Raw genomic sequence first — 16526 nt, forward strand, 5'->3', positions numbered from 1 at the left:
GGGGTGTCACCCCTGCTCTGCACTCCTCCAGTGCAGCCCAAGACCTTCCCTCCCCCCAACCACATATCCTCTCCCCCCGGTACTGGATCATCTGCTTGGCCCCCCACTCCCTCTCGGGGCGCGCTGAGCAGTATGGCTGGGGATTGTGCAATGATCCAGCACCAGGCAATGCGGAACGGAAACCACAGGCCCTGCCCTGCCCCGCCCCACCCGATCTGCCCTCCAGGTGCATCAGAGCCCAGCGCCCCGCACCTGCACCCTCCTGAGCCACGGGGGCGAGCTGAAGCCCCCACCACACTCCGCAGACGGGCGAAGGGTCAGGCCAGCCAGCCCGTGTAGGATGGGGGAATCGCCACTGAGGTTGATGGTATGGGGGCTGTGACACATGGAGAAGCAGTTGTAGCTGTAGCCAGCAGAGGGCAGCAGAGATGCACACACACAAACATAAGTGCAAACATACACAAACACCTGCATGAATCCAGCCACACACACACATTCTTACTAACATACACAAACACCCGCACAAATCCAGCCGCACACCAACACAACCCTAACAGATGCAAACACATGCATAAATCCAGCCAAACGAACACACACACCTGCACGACCACCCCCCCACAGCTACACAAACACCCACCCACACACACAACCCCTGCAGAACCCAATTCGTACACAAACACTTGCACCAATCCGTACACACACACACGCCCCCCCCCATCCCCCTCCTATAGACACACCCTGGGTCACTGGGACACTTAAGACTTCAATTAGATGGGGTGCCCAGTACCGTGTCTATTCTCTGCCTCTCAGGGCCCATAGGGGGAGGATTGGGGTGTCATCGAGGTGCACTGTGCTGTGGCTATTCTCTGCCCCCCAGGGCCCATACGGGCGGATTGGGGGTGTGGCCATACTGTCCTGCACTGTGGCTATTCCCTGCCACCTAGGGCTTATAGGGGGTGGATTGGGGGCCTCAGCCAAGGGGGGGTTCGAGGTGGGGAGGGGGCTGTGGTTTCTGCACCACCTGGTTCCTGGCACAGGCTCCTTCGAGGATTTGCATTTCTTGGTAGTTTTCACCCCATCACCATTTCCTGCCCAGCCCCCTCCTGCTGTGCGAGATGGTTAAGGGGGGGATGGGAAGAACCCAGGAGTCCTGGCTCCCAGCCCCAGCTGTGCTAACGTACCAGACCCTACTCTAACCCCAGAGCTGGGAATGGAACCCAGGAGTCCTGATGCCCAGCCTCCCTTCCTCTAACCACTAGACCCCACTCCTGCCCATTTTGGGAGCCAGGACGCCTGGGTTCTAGCCAGGCTCTGGGAGAGGAGTGGGGGCTATTGGTTAGAGCAGGAGGAGCCAGGACTCCTGGGTTCTGTTCTCAGTGCTGCTGTGTGACACCAGGCCTCTCTTTTTCCTCCCACTTTTTGGGTATGGAGACTGTAAACTCTTTGGGGCAGGGCCTGTCTCTCGCTGTGTCTGGGCAGCACCTGGCTCAACAGGGCCCTGATCTCTTTAGGTGCTGCTGTGGTACAGATCACTGGTCCTGACTACTAAAAGCCATGGCACCACTTTGCCATGCAAGGGCTAAATGGGATTCTATCCCTGTGGCCCCCCGTGCACCCTCTCCCCCCAGCTCCCCAATTCTCAGCCTTGTGCCGTTGCCCTCATCAACGGCAGTGCAGAGAGCCACCCAGCCCTAGCGCCAAAAGAAGAAGACAAGAAAAAAAAAAAGCTTTGCAAAAATTGGTCACACCAATAGGAAACCAGCCCCCGGCGGTTAGTGACTTCACTTCCCAAAATTAGACGCACACACACACATACACACACACACACACATACACACACACACACACACACACAGAGCACCGCTCATCCGGCCCCCTTTGCTAATGCACCACCTCGCCTCGTCCATGGAGGTCTAGGCGGGGAGCTCCGTGGGGGAGCAACGATGGATGGAACAATCAAGGTAGGTTCTGGAGATGATCCTCCAGGTGCCGGTGTCTGGGCTCCAGCTGGTGCTGGGCTCATGCTGGGCTGCGTTCAGTTCCTCTCTCTCTCTGGTGCGCGCCCCGGCTCCACAAACGCCCCCCCCCTCCGCTCTTTCCTTCTGGTACAAAAAATTTCCTCTTCCTTCCCGTTCGTGGCGGTCGATGTCGCTGAGCTTAAATAACCCAAACCAAACCGCCCGAGAGAGAGACACCCACGGTGCTGCTCAGCCGGAGCCCCGCAAAGGCACATGCCTCCCCCACCCTCCCCTCCCCGTTCCCAGGAGCGTGCAGGAAGGGGGTCAGGATCGGGGAGAGCCTGCATCCCGAGGGGAGGAAATGGGGGGCTCACTCCCTCCATGGAGCATGGGGGTGCCATGGGGCACCTATGGATGGTTCCCACAAATCAGGGCAGAAAGGATCTCAGGCCGGGATGGAAATGGGGGGGCCTGTGCCCCCAACATGGAGAATCTGGGGTGCAACCTTGCTTAACAGGTCAGTCTGTCCTTCTTTCTGTCACTGTCCCATTCTAACTTTATCTAGCGCTCGTGTTCGTTCTTTTTTGTTCCTTTCCTTCTCTAGCTTGCATGTTCTTGCTTGCTTTTGCTTTTTTCCCCCCTCTACCTTTCATGCTCTTTCTTTCTTTCCTTCGTGTTCTACCATTTTTTCTCTCCCTTTATTTCTTTCTCTGCCTTTCACACTCTTTTCTCTCTCTCTTGCTTGCTGGTTATTTTTTTTCACTCGCTCTTTTTCCTCGCTCCCTTCCGAGCCAAGTGGGTTCTCCTCGCGCACAGATTTCGGGGCAGGTTTCCCTCCCAATCACCGAGTGGATTAAACACGCCCCAGGAGCATATTGTGGGTTACCCAGCAGCTCCGCTGACAGGACCACGGCTGGCCCGGGAAGCCTGGAATTTCGTGCACTGCATCAAACCGAAAACCCATTGGCATCAAGGGAACAAGATCCGTGGCCGAGACCCAGTTGGATTTTGGGGGCGGCCTTCGATACTTAGAGACGTTGCATCTTTATCCAAGGGGCAGGGAAGGCGTTTCTCGGGCTCAGAGCCACTTTGATCGTCTCCAGGATTCTAGTGCTTTGGGATCGTGCTGGGCTACTACATTTGTTCCTCAGTAGGGAGAGCCAGGGCTTAAAGCCGGTTTTTAAAGTGGGGAGCAATAGGGGGGCTGCAAGGGGGGGGTCCCAGAGCCAGCAAGGAAATCACAAGGTCTATTAAGATTGATCCACCATCATCCTGGAAATCAGTGGCAGCAAGGCACCAAAATGCCCGGGAAGGTCTGGGCCTGCTGGACTAAAGCTGCTGCACCCAGAGGATGCTAGATCCCCCGGACTCGGTTCTGTGGCCACTTTAAGCACCGTCTGGCGAGAGGATGTTTTAACCAGCCAGGCCGCGACTGGGTTGAGGGGAATTAGCAGCCTTGGCAATGCCGGTGGGGTCTCGTCATCTCCTTGGCCAGGGGAATTGTCTGATTTGCAGTTTGCTGAAGGGCTTTGCTGGGGCAGTTTCCTGGGGATCGGCCTGGAGCCTGCATATGCCGAGGCAACTGTGCCAAATTGATTCTTTCTGACCCGGGCACTACACAGACACACAGGGAGAGATGGGCCCTGCCTGGCTGAGATCAGGGCCCTATTGTGCCGGGCGCTTCCCAGACACAGAGAGAGACAGGCCCTGTCTAAAGAGCCCACAGTCTGAACAGATAAAGGACAGGAGTAGAAACTGAGGCCCAGAGAAGCGGCCAAGATTACATGGTAGGTCAGGGATTAGTCCTGGCTCCCAGCCCCCCCCACCCCCAGTTCTAAACCATTGGACCCCCACTTCCAGGGCGGGGGATAGAACCCAGGGGTAGGGTTGCCAATTTTGGTTGGATGTATTCCTGGAGATTTCATCACATGACATAATCTCTAATTAAAGATTAATCTTTAATTCCTGGAGACTCCAGGCCAGTCCTGGATGGCTGGCAAACCTACCCAGGAATCCTGGCTGCCAGTCCCTCCTGTGCTAACCCATAGGCCCCCCTCCCCAAGTCAGGGATAGAACCCAGGAGTCTTGGGTCCCAGCCATCGTCTCCCATCACTAGACCTCCCTCCCTTCCCAGAGCAGAGTACAGATTGCTAATTTACAGCACACAAATTCTCCCGATCCAACAGACATGATTTGCTTCCACGCAACGTTTGACCCCTCTGCCAGTTTCTCCCAAAGTCCAGATTCAGCGTCTGGGCTGTTATCAGGGCGAAACCCCCTTATCACACAGGGGTGGGGTGGGGTGGATCTGAAATGGAAACCGCACAGTCTGTGCCACTCCCTTATTACACAGAATCCCTTCTCCTTGGCTTCCCGGGCTCTTCCGTGGTTCTGGGGGTGATGCGGGGAGAGGGAGGTACCTGTGTCTGGCTGTCTCTCTGTCTGTCTGTGCAGGTATGTATCTGCCTGTCTGGGTGCGTGTGTTCCTGCCTGACTCTGTGTGTGTCTGCCAGGGTGTCTGTCTGTCTTTGTGTCTGTGTGTATCTGCCTGTCTCCCTCTCGCTGACTCTGTGTGTCTGCCTCTGTGTATCTGTGTGCGTGGGAAGGGGGGGTTACACCCTACCTCTCGCTGTGTTTTAGTTTCCAGGTGACAGCTAATGTAGTTGCAAGGGGTGAAAAGGTCGGGTGTTTCAAGTGCAGGGCTGCGCACTCGGTACACACACAAAGGGAGGGTCATTCTCAGTGTATGGGGGAAACTGAGGCACAGAGTGATGTAGCAACAGGCACAAGGTCACCTAGGGAATCTGTGGGAGACCTGGGCGTAGAACCTGGTGGGGGGGCGCCTGAATTCAGCACCTTCCCCACAAGACCTGCCTTCCTCCCACACAGTGTTTTGCAGCAGGGGGGGAGGGGCTGGGAGCCACGATCCTGGGTTCTCTCCCCGGCTGGGGGAGGGGAGTGGGGTCCTGTGGTTAGAGCAGGGGGAGGGAGAGTTGGGAGCCAGGATTCCTGGGTTCTGTCTTGGCTCTGGGTGGGAGCTGGAGTGAATAGCTGTGTGTGCAGGAGGGCACCCCCCACCCCGCAAACCGGTGCCCCAGCCCCCAGCCCATTGTCTGGCCGGATGGGGAGCTATTTAAAGCAGCCCAGGCCAGCGCTGCTCAGAGCCTCGCTCCCCATCAGGTGGCCTTATCAGGAGTCCAAGAGGCTTCCGGCTTCCTAGCCTCAGGCTTCCTGCCTTGGCTTCCTGTGCTGCTGCCCAACACAGCCCCGCCCACTGCACACAGCCCCACCCCCACCCCTGCCAGATCACACCCATGGGCCCATATACCCTGGTATCCTGCCCCAATCTGACCCATGGGCCCATCTACCCCGGTATCCTGCCCCAATCAGACCCACGGGCCCCTCTACCCCAGTATCCTGCTCCAATCTGACCCACGGGCCCCTCTACCCCAGTATCCTGCCCCAATCTGACCCATGGGCCCCTCTACCCCAGTATCCTGCCCCAATCTGACCCATGGGCCCCTCTATCCTCGTATCCTGCCCCAATCAGACCCATGGGCCCCTCTACCCCAGTATCCTGCCCCAATCAGACCCACGGGCCCATCTACCCCGGTATCCCACCCTGGATCAGACCCATGGGCCCATCTACCCTGGTATCCCAGCCTGGGTCACTTCCATGGGCCCATCTACCCTGGTATCCTGCCCCGATGAGACCCATGGGCCTATCTATCCCAGTATTCTGCCCTGGATCACATCCACAGGCCCATCTACCCTCGTATCCCGCCCTGGATCACATCCACAGGCCCATCTACCCTGGTATCCCACCCCTATCAGACCCCTAGGCCCATCTACCTTGGTATTCCACCTTGGGGTCCGACCCACAGGACCATCTACCCTGGAATCCTGCCCTTGGTCAGACCCATGGGCCCATCTATTCCAGTATCCCATCCCTTCCCTGCCTGCCATATCAGAGCCCTGGGCCCATCCAGCCCCTAGAGATGGATAGAGGGGTTCATATGGGGATGGATCTATAGCGTCCGGTCACCCCAGGCTGTATGGGAATGGGGTGGTGATGCAAGGCTTGTGCCCGCTGCCTCAGGCAAGAGTACCTGGCTTCCTGCCCTCCTGGGCACACGTGGAATAGGGTAACCTGGGTCCCCTTGAGGTGCTTGCGTCTCCCTCGATTACATGGGCACAGTGTGTAGCCCACAAGGTATTTGCACCTCTTATCAGACACAGCAGTGCCCCTTCCCCTGTGCTTTGAGTCCCGTGGGACCCTCCCTTGTGCGTGGGGTTTCCAGTATTGCATCCACCTGGTGCCACGGGACTGTGATTGCACTGAATGCAAAGCCTGCAGCTCACCCGTCATTCAGTGGGTGTGCAATCGCACGGCTGGGGCATGTTCTGATTTTGATGCACACGGCACAGCTGCCGGGCAACGACTGTGCAAGTACACCCGTGCACGCTCTGCTTGTGATGCAACTGGCATGCCCACCGTGCAATGGCTGAGAAGGGCCCTGACCATGCAGTGCTCTGGTTGTGAGGCATGTGGCGTGGCCTGGCAATCAGTGGGCAATTGTGTGGATGGTGCATCCTTGGGCGCATCCCTCCTGCAATGGGGCCCGGGCTTGGGCACACGCAGGTTGTGACGTGAATGGCACCTCTGTTGTAGGGAGGGCTGTCTTTGTGCACACACTGATGGTGACACGAGCGCTTGTGGGGCACGTGGGCCATCCGTCGTGCAATGGGGGGACCACGATTCCACTGCTTGTGCGTGCACAATACGGGACTCTGTGCTGCACGGCATGGCCCTGCCTTGGGCACAGACAGATGGTTCCGCACATGGGCATCTGTGTCCGCAGGCCACCTCACCCCAGATGGGCACCCAAAGCTTGTGCAACGTAACTCACCAGCCCTTTGCATGCCACCCCGGCACCTCTGCCGTGCCCTGTGCCATCTGGTGTGCAAGCAGGCCTTGCGTGGAGCCCCCTACATGTGCTTTGTGCCGTGCGTGCGCTTGCCATGTCATGCAGCCTGTGCCCCACGGGCCAGCTGCATGGTACCATGTGCCCCGGTGGCCTTCTTGATTACTGCGCAGCTCGGGCATCATCGGTGGCCCCTCCACGGCACCCCACGACGAATCCCATGAATGCAATGTACTGCAGCCCTCCGGTCAGCACTGCAGAGCTGGTGCCCCCCTTGGGCGCCACATCTGGTGCCACACCGGCACTTCCATGCCATGTCGCGTGGGCATTGTCCCCGTGGGCATTGTCCTGCGTGGGGCACCCTCCATCGTGCCTCCTCCGGGTGGGTGTTCCTCCCTTCCCTGGAGCCCCCCGCCCCCCCGCCTTGCCCCTCACGGCTCCTACCTGCCTTTGCAAGAAGGGATGCTGCATGCAAAGTCAGCAGAGCCCTGCGCAGAGCAGCAGCCTCGGGGGTGGGCAGGCACGGCGAGGGAGTAACCGCAGCCAGGCCCCCCTCCCCCCCCAATGCTTGGGCGCCCGATAACATCTCCAGCGCAGCAGCTCCGGCTGCAAACAGAGATCAGCCCAGCTCCCCTGAGACTTCTGCTTTCTGTGCAAAGAGCCCACACCCAGCGTGCAACTGTATGTGTGTGTGTGTGTGTGTGGGGGGAACCTAGAGGCAGATCAGATCAGAGCCCCCCCCACAGCCCTGCAGCAGGAGCACACATAGCGGGGGATGGGGGGAGGTCAGTGTCAATTGAGTCAGGCTGGGCTTGGGAGGGTTCCCCTGGTGCCTGGGTCATCCTGAGATTCCTGCAGCTCCCACTGCCAACAGGGGGCACCGCAAGGGGCGGGGGGAGCTTGCAGTGCCCAGTTCTATCATCCTCCAGCAGGGGGCGCTGCAAGCAGTGGGGTGGGGGGAACCTTGCAGCTTGGGGCTTTGCTAGCTACAGGCTGGGGCATATAACCCAAGGCAAGGGCGGGAGGGGGGCCTTGCGGGAGGGGCGAGTGTGAGCTATGAACCTGTGTGGGACCTCCACTCCTCTGCTTCCCTGCCTGTACCCGGGACTCCCTGCCTGTAGTCTATGCTGGAGCCTGAGATGCCCTCCCTGTCTGCTGCTGTCACCGCTGCTCCTCTGTCTGTGTTTCCCGCCTGTCCCTGTGATGCCCTGGCTGTACCTCCATGGGTGTTGGCACTTTCCCTGCCTGTGTTTTCTGCCTGTACTTCTGCTTTCCCAGGGGGCTACCTGCAGACTCCTTCTCTGACCTCTGGCCAGGCTTCAGGGCCTTTCTCTGCTCCCTCGGCTCCACTGCACTGAGGCTGCATAGCCCCTCCCTGCCTGGGCTGGTGCCACATCTGACTGCCCAGGGATCCCAGTGTCACAGCCCCGCCCACGCCCCCTGTGCAGTGGGGGGAGGCTGGGCTCCAGGACTCCTGGGTTCTATCCCCAGCTCGTGACAAGGGAGTGGGGTCTTGAGAGGGGGGACTCCTGGGTTCTATCTGTCCCCATCTCTGGGACGGGAGGGGGCTGGGACCTGGGACTCCTGGGTCCTGTTCCTGCATCTGCCATAGACTATGTGACTTTGGACAAGTTACATCCCCCCACCCCATGTCTCGGTTTCTCCATCAGTCAAATACAATGGGATGTACCCAGCAGGTGCAGCCAACTGTACCCCCCCCCCCCCCATGGAATCATAGAAGATCAGGGTTGGACGGGACCTCAGGAGGTCATCTAGTCCCACCCCCTGCTCAAAGCAGGACCAGTCCCCAATTTTTGGCCCAGATCCCTAAACGGCCCCCTCAGGGATTGAACTCACAACCCTGGGTTTAGCAGGCCAATGCTCAAACCACTGAGCTATCCCTCCCCGCAATTACAGTGCATTATGTGTGTGTGTGTGTGTGTGTCTCTGACTGTACATTTTCACAAGCGCACTGGGTGTGACCGACTTTACATCTTGCACATGGTTTTGCATGCACTGTGCAAGCGTGTCAGCCATATGTGTGCGGACCATTTATAGCTGTGTAGGCCTGCACAAGTGTGTGTGTGTGTGTGTGTGTGTCTGGGATTCTGTGTGTGTGATTGTCTCTGTGTGTGTGTGTCTCTGGGATTCTGTGTGTGCGATTGTCTCTGTGTGTGTGTGTGTGTGTGCCTGGGATTGTCTCTGTGTGTGTGTGTGTGATTGTCTCTCTGGGATTGTCTGTGTGTGTGTGTGTGTCTCTGGGATTCTGTGTGTGCGATTGTCTCTGTGTGTGTGTGTGTGTGTGTGTGTCTCTGGGATTCTGTGTGTGCGATTGTCTCTGTGTGTGTGTGTGTGTGTCTGGGATTCTGTGTGTGCGATTGTCTCTCTGTGTGTGTGTGTGCGTGGCTGGGATTGTCTCTGTGTGTGTGTGTGTGTGTGTCTCTGGGATTGTGTGTGTGTGTGATTGTCTCTCTGGGATTGTCTGTGTGTGTGTGTGTGTGTGTGTGTGTGTGTGTGTGTGATTGTCTCTCTGGGATTGTCTGTGTGTGTGTGCGATTGTCTCTCTGTGTGTGTGTGTGTGTGTGTGATTGTCTCTCTGGGATTGTCTCTGTGTGAGTGCGTCAGGCTGTGCCGTGTGGGTGTCCAGCTGGGCATTGGTGTGTGGGTAGGTGCAGCATGTGTGGCCGTGTAACTGTACCTGGCCTGGGAGTGTCACACGGCAGACAAGGTTCCTTCGGCCTCAGTCCCGGGGTGGGGTGGGTGTTTGCAGCCCAGGCAGGGCCAGCCCAGGCAGGAAGCCGCACAGGCCACTGAACTGTCACCTGCTGGCAACCACGGTCGGGCGCCGGCAAACAGGAAACGTCCCCTCCCCCCAGGAGTAACGGCCGGGGACAGACACCACCCTGGTGGGGGCAGAATAACACCAGGGCACCCTGGCAGTCGGGGCTGGCCCCGATGTCCCAGCGCAACGTAGCCATGCTGTGGGGAGCAGGGTGGGGGGGGCTCAGCAGAGGGCGCCGTGCTGCAGGGAGTTGGGTGGGGGGCTCGGCAGGGGGCACTGTGCTGCAGGAAGTGGGGTGGGGGGGCTCAATAGGGGGCGCCATGCTGCAGGGAGTGGGGGGGCACAATAGGGGGCACCGTGCTGTAGGGAGTGGGGTGGGGGGGCTCAATAGGGGGCGTCATGCTGCAGGGAGTGGGGGGGCACAATAGGGGGCGCTGTGCTGCAGGGAGTGGGGTGGGGGGCTCAATAGGGGGCGCCATGCTGCAGGGAGTGGGGGGGGCACAATAGGGGGCGCTGTGCTGCAGGGAGTGGGGTGGGGGGCTCAATAGGGGGCGCCATGCTGCAGGGAGTGGGAGGGCACAATAGGGGGTGCCGTGCTGCAGGGAGTTGGGTGGGGGACTAAGTAGGGGGCACTGTGCTGCAGGGAGTTGGGTGGGGGGGCTCAATAGGGGGCGCCATGCTGCAGGGAGTGGGAGGGCACAATAGGGGGCGCCGTGCTGCAGGGAGTTGGGTGGGGGACTAAGTAGGGGGCACTGTGCTGCAGGGAGTGGGGTGGGGGGGCTCAATAGGGGGTGCCGTGCTGCAGGGAGTGGGGTGGGACACTCTAACCTCACCATATGTCCCCCCCTGCAGGAGGCACTTTCTGTGGTGAGCGAGGACCAGTCCATATTCGACCCCTCCTACGGCCCTCCCCACCTCATGAAGACAGAGGTGCCCCCTGACGAGGAGTACAACTGCAAGGAGAGGCCGGTGCTGGGGGAGCCGGACTGGTCCAGTCAGACCAGCAGAGGGCACTCTGTGAAGAGGGAGAATGAGACTGTCAACTGCTCCAGGTCAGGCAGCTGGGGATAACCTGCCGGACTCCCTGCTACCAGGGATTAGTGGGGTTAACCTGTGGGACTCCCTGTCACTGGATATTAGTGGGGTTAGCCTGTGGGACTCTCTGCCACTGGGGACTGTGGGAACTGGCCCATGGAGCCAGGCTGCAGAGGGGGAGGTTCTTGCGCCCGTGGCCCAGCAGAAGGACCCGGCACAGCCCCCCTGCCCGCCCAGGGTCCACAACTCCCAGCTCAGTAGAGCTGGGCTGAACCGGCGCCCGCAGGAAATGACTCACTTCCCTCATCCCATCCCCAGGAAACCTCGGTCAGCGCCAGGGGCTGCACTAGGAGCCCAGCCGGCCTCAGTGCCACAGGGTGGGGTGGGACCGGCCAACACACAGCCCTGCTGGTGCTTCTCACTCCTGACCCGCAGCCCCTGCTAGCCCAGCCCTGCCCCCCCTACACAGTGGGTCTGAGACTGGCGAAACTCAGTCCTCTTGTGGTCGGATCCAGTCCTCACCCACCCCCTGTCACCCTGCAGACAGTCCCCCGTGGACTGCAGTGTATCCAGACGGAGCAAATCTGGGAGTGACCCACACCCCATCCCCTACCCAGCCAGCTACAGTGACCAGCGGAGCAGCCCCCCAGCCAACCCCCCCAGCGAGGAGAAGAGGGTTATCGTCCCAGCGGGTGAGTGCACCCTCCCTTCCCCGCGTGCCCCCCGATGGCCTTTCACTGTAGGACAGCCCCTGCCCCCTCCCCTGACACGTGGCCCAGTGCTGGGGTCTCTTATTTCCTTGTTTGGGGCAGGGTTGGTAAATGCCTCCCAGGAACCCAAACGTCCGGGCCGGCTGGCCCCTCACCGTGCCACGTTTCTGGGCGGGTAGCTGCAGCCCAAGAACCCAGGTGTCCAGGGCCAGTTGGCCTCTTCCCTCTCCAAGCGAGGCTCAGAGTGGGTTGCTGTTCCTCTGGAACCCAGGTGTCCAGGCTGGCTGGATCCTTTCCCCACTCCTGTGTGTGTGCGCTGTGGTCTGGGAGGGCAACTGTACCCCGGGACCCAGGCATTCGGGCTGGCTGGATTCTTTCCCCCTTCCCAGCAAAGCTGTGGCAGGGTGGTTGTGTCTCAGGGACTCAGGTGTCCGGGCCAGCTGGACTCCCCTGTGCATGTGTGTGCCATGCTTTGGTTGGGTGGAGCTCTCAGGAACCCAGGCATCCGGGCCGGCTGGACTCCCCATGTCTGTCTGTCTCCTGCAGACCCTGGCGTGTGGACCCAGGACCATGTGCGCCAGTGGCTGGACTGGGCGGTGAAGGAGTACGTGCTGGAGGAGGTGGACGTGGGCCTGTTCCAGCACGTGGACGGCAAGGAGCTGTGCAAGATGGGCAAGGAGGATTTCCTGCACCTCACCTCGCCTTACAACGCTGACGTGCTGCTGTCCCACCTGGCCTACCTGCGGCAAAGTACGGCCAGGCCCCACGGAGCCCCGCCCATCCACAGGGAGCCCCACCCACAGATAGGGAGCCCTGCTTCCCCACAGACAGGGAGCCCCCTAGGATCAGGATGACCATACATGTCTGGGAGCCCCATCCCCAGACACAGGACCTAGGCCCCCAGACATAGGAGCCCCACCCCTAAACCAGGGAGCCCCGCCCATCACCATAAACCACGCCCCCTCTGCAGGAGCCCCACCCACCTATTGCAGGGCCCCCCTGCTCCACCCTGTCTGTGGTGCTCTGGGCAGACCCCAGCTCTGACCAGTGCTCTCTTGTCTCTCCCCCACAGGCAGCCCAACCTTCACCTACCCGGCTGCCCCAGCTGTGACCCCTCAGCCCCCCGCACCCCCACCACGGGTGCAGGTGAAAACAGGTGAGTCTGCGAACACCAGCCCTGCCCCTCCCCCATGGGCTGGGAGCCAGGACTCCTGGGTTCTAGCCCAGCTCTGGGTGGGGAATGGGAACTGGGGCAGGATTCCTGGGTTCTATCCCAGCTTGGGGAAGGGGGGACTCCTGGGTTCTATCCCAGTGGGGCTGGGGTGGGGGGAAATGGGAACTAGTGGGGGGAGGGCTGCGAGCCAGGACTGCTGGGTTTGCTCCCCAGTTGTGGGAGAGGAGTGGGGTTGAGCGATTAGAAAGGGGAGGGGGCTGGGAGCCCGGACTCCTGGGTTCTGTTCCAGCTCTGGGTGGGGAGTGGAGTCTAGTGGTTAGAAAGGAGGGGGGGGGGCTGAGACCAGACACAGAGCAGGGCTTGTCCTCTCCAGCAGCGGTTCCCCTCCCCTTCGCCACTACTAATGGACTGTTTCCCCCCCACCCCACTATTGGCCTGCAGAATCCCCCTATGAGGAAATCAGGCGAAGCAGCTGGAGTGGCTCCCTCAGCGGGGGCCCCAAAGGTACCATCATCTCCCCCCGCCCGTGTCTCCCCAGGGGGCACTGCCCCATGGCTGGCTAAAAACCCCTGAATCCAACTCAGGGGATGGCTCCTGCTACTTCCCCGGGGTGCCGGCTGGCGGGTCCTTCCCCTCCCCTAACGCTCTCCCCCCACATTTCTCCCCCACCCGCCAGGGTCCCCCCCGCAGATCCAGGGGGTGAATCGGACGAGTGAATCCCCACGGATCGTAACAGGTGGGTGCCTCTGCTTGGGGAGTGGGGTGGGGGGAGATTGCCCCCATAGCTAGGTCCCTCTCTGCCCCATGAATGGCCCCTGCCCCACACACCAAGGTCAGGGAGTGCTGCGAACCCACAGAGGGGGGTATTGAATGCATTTTGAGGGGTACGTCAGTCCCCAAACAGTGCAAGGTTTAGGGCTGCTCATGGAGAGTTTTGGGATGGGCCCTGGGGGGGCGGTCTGATTGGGTTGGGGGCAACTGGGGATTTGGTGTGAAGCCCATCTGGGAATGATGGGTCATGGGGACCTGGGGGGTCAGAGGGTTAGATGAGGGGCTGGGAATCAGGACTTCTAGGTTTCCATGATGGGGGTTGGGGTGGAATGGGTCCCAGCGGGGGGCAAAGGGGGTGTCTCTGACGCCCCCCAAAACTAACTCCCCCCAACTCCCTTTTCACCCCCCAGATCCATACCAGGTCCTGGGACCCACCAGCAGCCGCTTGGCAAACCCAGGTGGGTCTGGGCACCTATTACAGCTTGGGATGGGGTGAGGTTCTTTGTAATTGCTAGAGACATGGGGGGCTGGGAGCCAAGACTCCTGGGTTCCATCCCTGGCTCTGGCAGGGGAGCGGGAGCTAGTGGGTTAGAGCCGGGGCCGGAGGGAGGAAGAAGGGGCTGGGAGTTAGGACTCCTGCGCTCTGTCCGTGGCTCTGGCAGGGGAGTGGGCTCTAGCGGGTTAGAGACCCTACAATAACAAACCCGGGCCCTCCTTCCTGGGGCAAAGCAGAGCCCCTCCGGTACCAAACAAGTGCACCCAGCAGACCCTACCATAACCAGCCAGAAAAGACCCTACAATAACAAACCCAGGCCCTCCTTCCTGGGGCAAAGCAGAGCCCCTCCGTTACCAAACAAGTGCACCCAGCAGACCCTACCATAACCAGCCAGAAAAGACCCTACAATAACAAACCCGGGCCCTCCTTCCTGGGGCAAAGCAGAGCCCCTCCGGTACCAAACCCGTCTTCCCCGCCCGGCAGGCAGCGGCCAGATCCAGCTGTGGCAGTTCCTGCTGGAGCTGCTGTCGGACAGCGGCAACGCCGGGTGCATCACGTGGGAGGGCACCAACGGGGAGTTCAAGATGACCGACCCGGACGAGGTGGCGAGACGCTGGGGCGAGCGCAAGAGCAAGCCCAACATGAACTACGACAAGCTGAGCCGGGCCCTGCGTTATTACTACGACAAGAGCATCATGACCAAGGTGCACGGGAAGCGCTACGCCTACAAGTTCGACTTCCAGGGCATCAGCCAGGCCCAGCAGAACCACCCGGGCGAGGGGCCCCTCTACAAGTACCACCCGGCCGACCTGTCCTACCTGCCCTCCTACCACCAGCAGAAGGTGGGCTTTGGCCTCAGCCACGCCGCCCAGCTGCCCGTCTCCTCCGCCGGCTTCTTCGGGCCCCCCTCGCCCTACTGGAACGCCGGCTCCGGGAACCTCTACCAGAGCCCGCCCGTGCCCCGGCCCGCCGCCGGCCACCTGAACTCCTTCTACTAGCCGCGGGGGGGGGCCCGGCCTGCCGCCGGCCACCTGAACTCCTTCTACTAGCCGCGGGGGGGGCCCGGCCCATTGCTGGCCACCTGAACTCCTTCTACTAGCCATGGGGGGGCACCCGGCCTGCCGCCGGCCACCTGAACTTCTTCTACTAGCCACGGTGGGGAGAGGGGGGGCGCTTGGCCCGCCGCCAGCCACCTGAACTCCTTCTACTAGCCATGAGTGGATGCTTGGCCCACCTCCGGCCACCTAAACTCCTTCTACTCGCCACGGGGCGCGCTTGGCCTGCCGCCGGCCACCTGAACTCCTTCTACTAGCCACGGGGATGCCCCAGCCTGCCGCTGGCCACCTGAACTCCTACTAGCCACGGGGAGGAAGCGGGTGCCACGGCACATGGGGGCTGCCTAAATGCCTACTAGCCATGGGTGGGGTCTCCCCAAACATGGATAGCCACGTGGGATCCTTCTGCTGCCTGTCCCCACCCCTGTTGCTGCCTCCAACCCAACCAGTGCCTGGAAAGACCTCCCCCTTCCCTTGCCCCCATAGTGGCACCTCAGGTTTTGGGGGGCCAGGGGCTCCCCACTCTGGCTGGACTCCTTGTGCTCTGGCCTGGGCGGGGCCCGGGGGAACAGCCCAGGGGGCTGGGATTAATTGGGGTGCAGGGTTTTTTAAATGAGGGATTCACCTGCAGCTGTCCCTCCCAGAAGGCAGAACACCCCCCCCCCCCCAACCCTGCCTTGCGCAGAGGCCTCCCCTCCTCCTCCCAGCGTGGCTCCCAGCTCCCACAGCAGGTGCTTGTTGAACACCGCGGGATGCCTGTTGGGGGCTGGCTGAGAACACCCTTTGGGTGAGGCTGCTGGCTGTTAAGAGTGGACACCTGGCGGGGGGAGGCGGGTTGTTGCCTTTGGGAGCCAGCTGAGGGTGGACACCTGTTGTTACGGGAGCCAGCTGTTACCTCCAGACACTAGGGGGCGCTTGTTGGGCGAGGCCGGCTGTTGTGTGGTGGTGCCTATGGGGGGGATAGGGGTGGGAATCGACTATTGCCTCTGGACATGCAGGGCTGGATCAGGAATCCCAGCCAGGTGTCTCCCCCTCCATCCCCTCATCCCGGCCCCCCCAGGCAGGGCCCGTGGGTCTCCCCCTCCCTGGGAGAGGGGTGTGCGGATACATCCTAGCACCACTGCTCCGCAGGGGGATTGTATCCGTGACACCCCCCACACCCCCAGATCCATGGGGCTGACAGCGACTGTAATATGCCTCCTCCCTCACCCCATGTATTAAAGGTTGTGTTGTTACGTGTGACATTGTTTATGCATGCAAGGTGGGGGGGGCCCCCGCTGGCAGGGGGGTGAGGCCCTGGCATGTTGGGGAGATTGGCTGGGGAGGCCAAACAGGGTAGGGAAAGGGACTAGCTGTGGGGAGGCCTAGCAACCGGTGGGAAGGGGGGGCGGCAGCGGGGGGGGGGGGGGCTCGCTCTACTTCACACCCAAAGCTCCAGGAGAATCTCCCTTAGCGGACACAGCCTCAAGGCTTGGGGCCGCTCCGGGCTGGCTCTCTCCAGCAGGGGGTGCCGGCTGCTCCCATGGGAAGGGGCTCCAACTGGGAAAACGGGGGGAGGAGCTAAGTGGGGGCAGACCTCCACTCCCCCTACCCCTTCCCCCAAAGGATACAGCTGCCCCT

General features: G+C 60.9%; 1 protein-coding gene across 3 annotated transcripts; it reads left to right on the plus strand.

The window, feature by feature from the left end:
* Positions 1-1823: 1823 nt before the first annotated feature.
* LOC311512242 (retroviral integration site protein Fli-1 homolog) lies at positions 1824-16141 on the plus strand. Of its 3 annotated transcripts, none has more exons than XM_084613364.1 (9): positions 1824-1961; positions 10518-10717; positions 11244-11392; positions 11957-12160; positions 12483-12566; positions 13026-13088; positions 13261-13320; positions 13766-13813; positions 14335-16141. In XM_084613364.1, exons 1-9 carry the CDS (start codon positions 1944-1946, stop codon positions 14847-14849), a joined length of 1341 nt encoding a protein of 446 aa, XP_084469490.1. In that variant the 5' UTR covers positions 1824-1943; the 3' UTR covers positions 14850-16141. The 3 variants fall into 3 exon arrangements, with proteins under 3 accessions (XP_084469490.1, XP_084469491.1, XP_084469492.1); XM_084613366.1 differs by lacking the exon at positions 1824-1961 and adding an exon at positions 2349-2475; XM_084613365.1 differs by lacking the exon at positions 13766-13813.
* The last annotated feature ends 385 nt before the right edge of the window (positions 16142-16526 follow it).

This window comes from Lepidochelys olivacea, assembly GCF_965140295.1.
Source record: "Lepidochelys olivacea isolate rLepOli2 genome assembly, chromosome: 24".
Taxonomy (NCBI): Eukaryota; Metazoa; Chordata; order Testudines; family Cheloniidae; genus Lepidochelys; species Lepidochelys olivacea.

Coding starts and splice junctions, on each gene's coding strand:
- LOC311512242 (XM_084613364.1), top strand. Junction 12,567..13,025: donor ACGGGTGCAGGTGAAAACAG/GTGAGTCTGCGA, acceptor ATTGGCCTGCAG/AATCCCCCTATGAGGAAATC. Junction 13,321..13,765: donor ATCCCCACGGATCGTAACAG/GTGGGTGCCTCT, acceptor TTCACCCCCCAG/ATCCATACCAGGTCCTGGGA.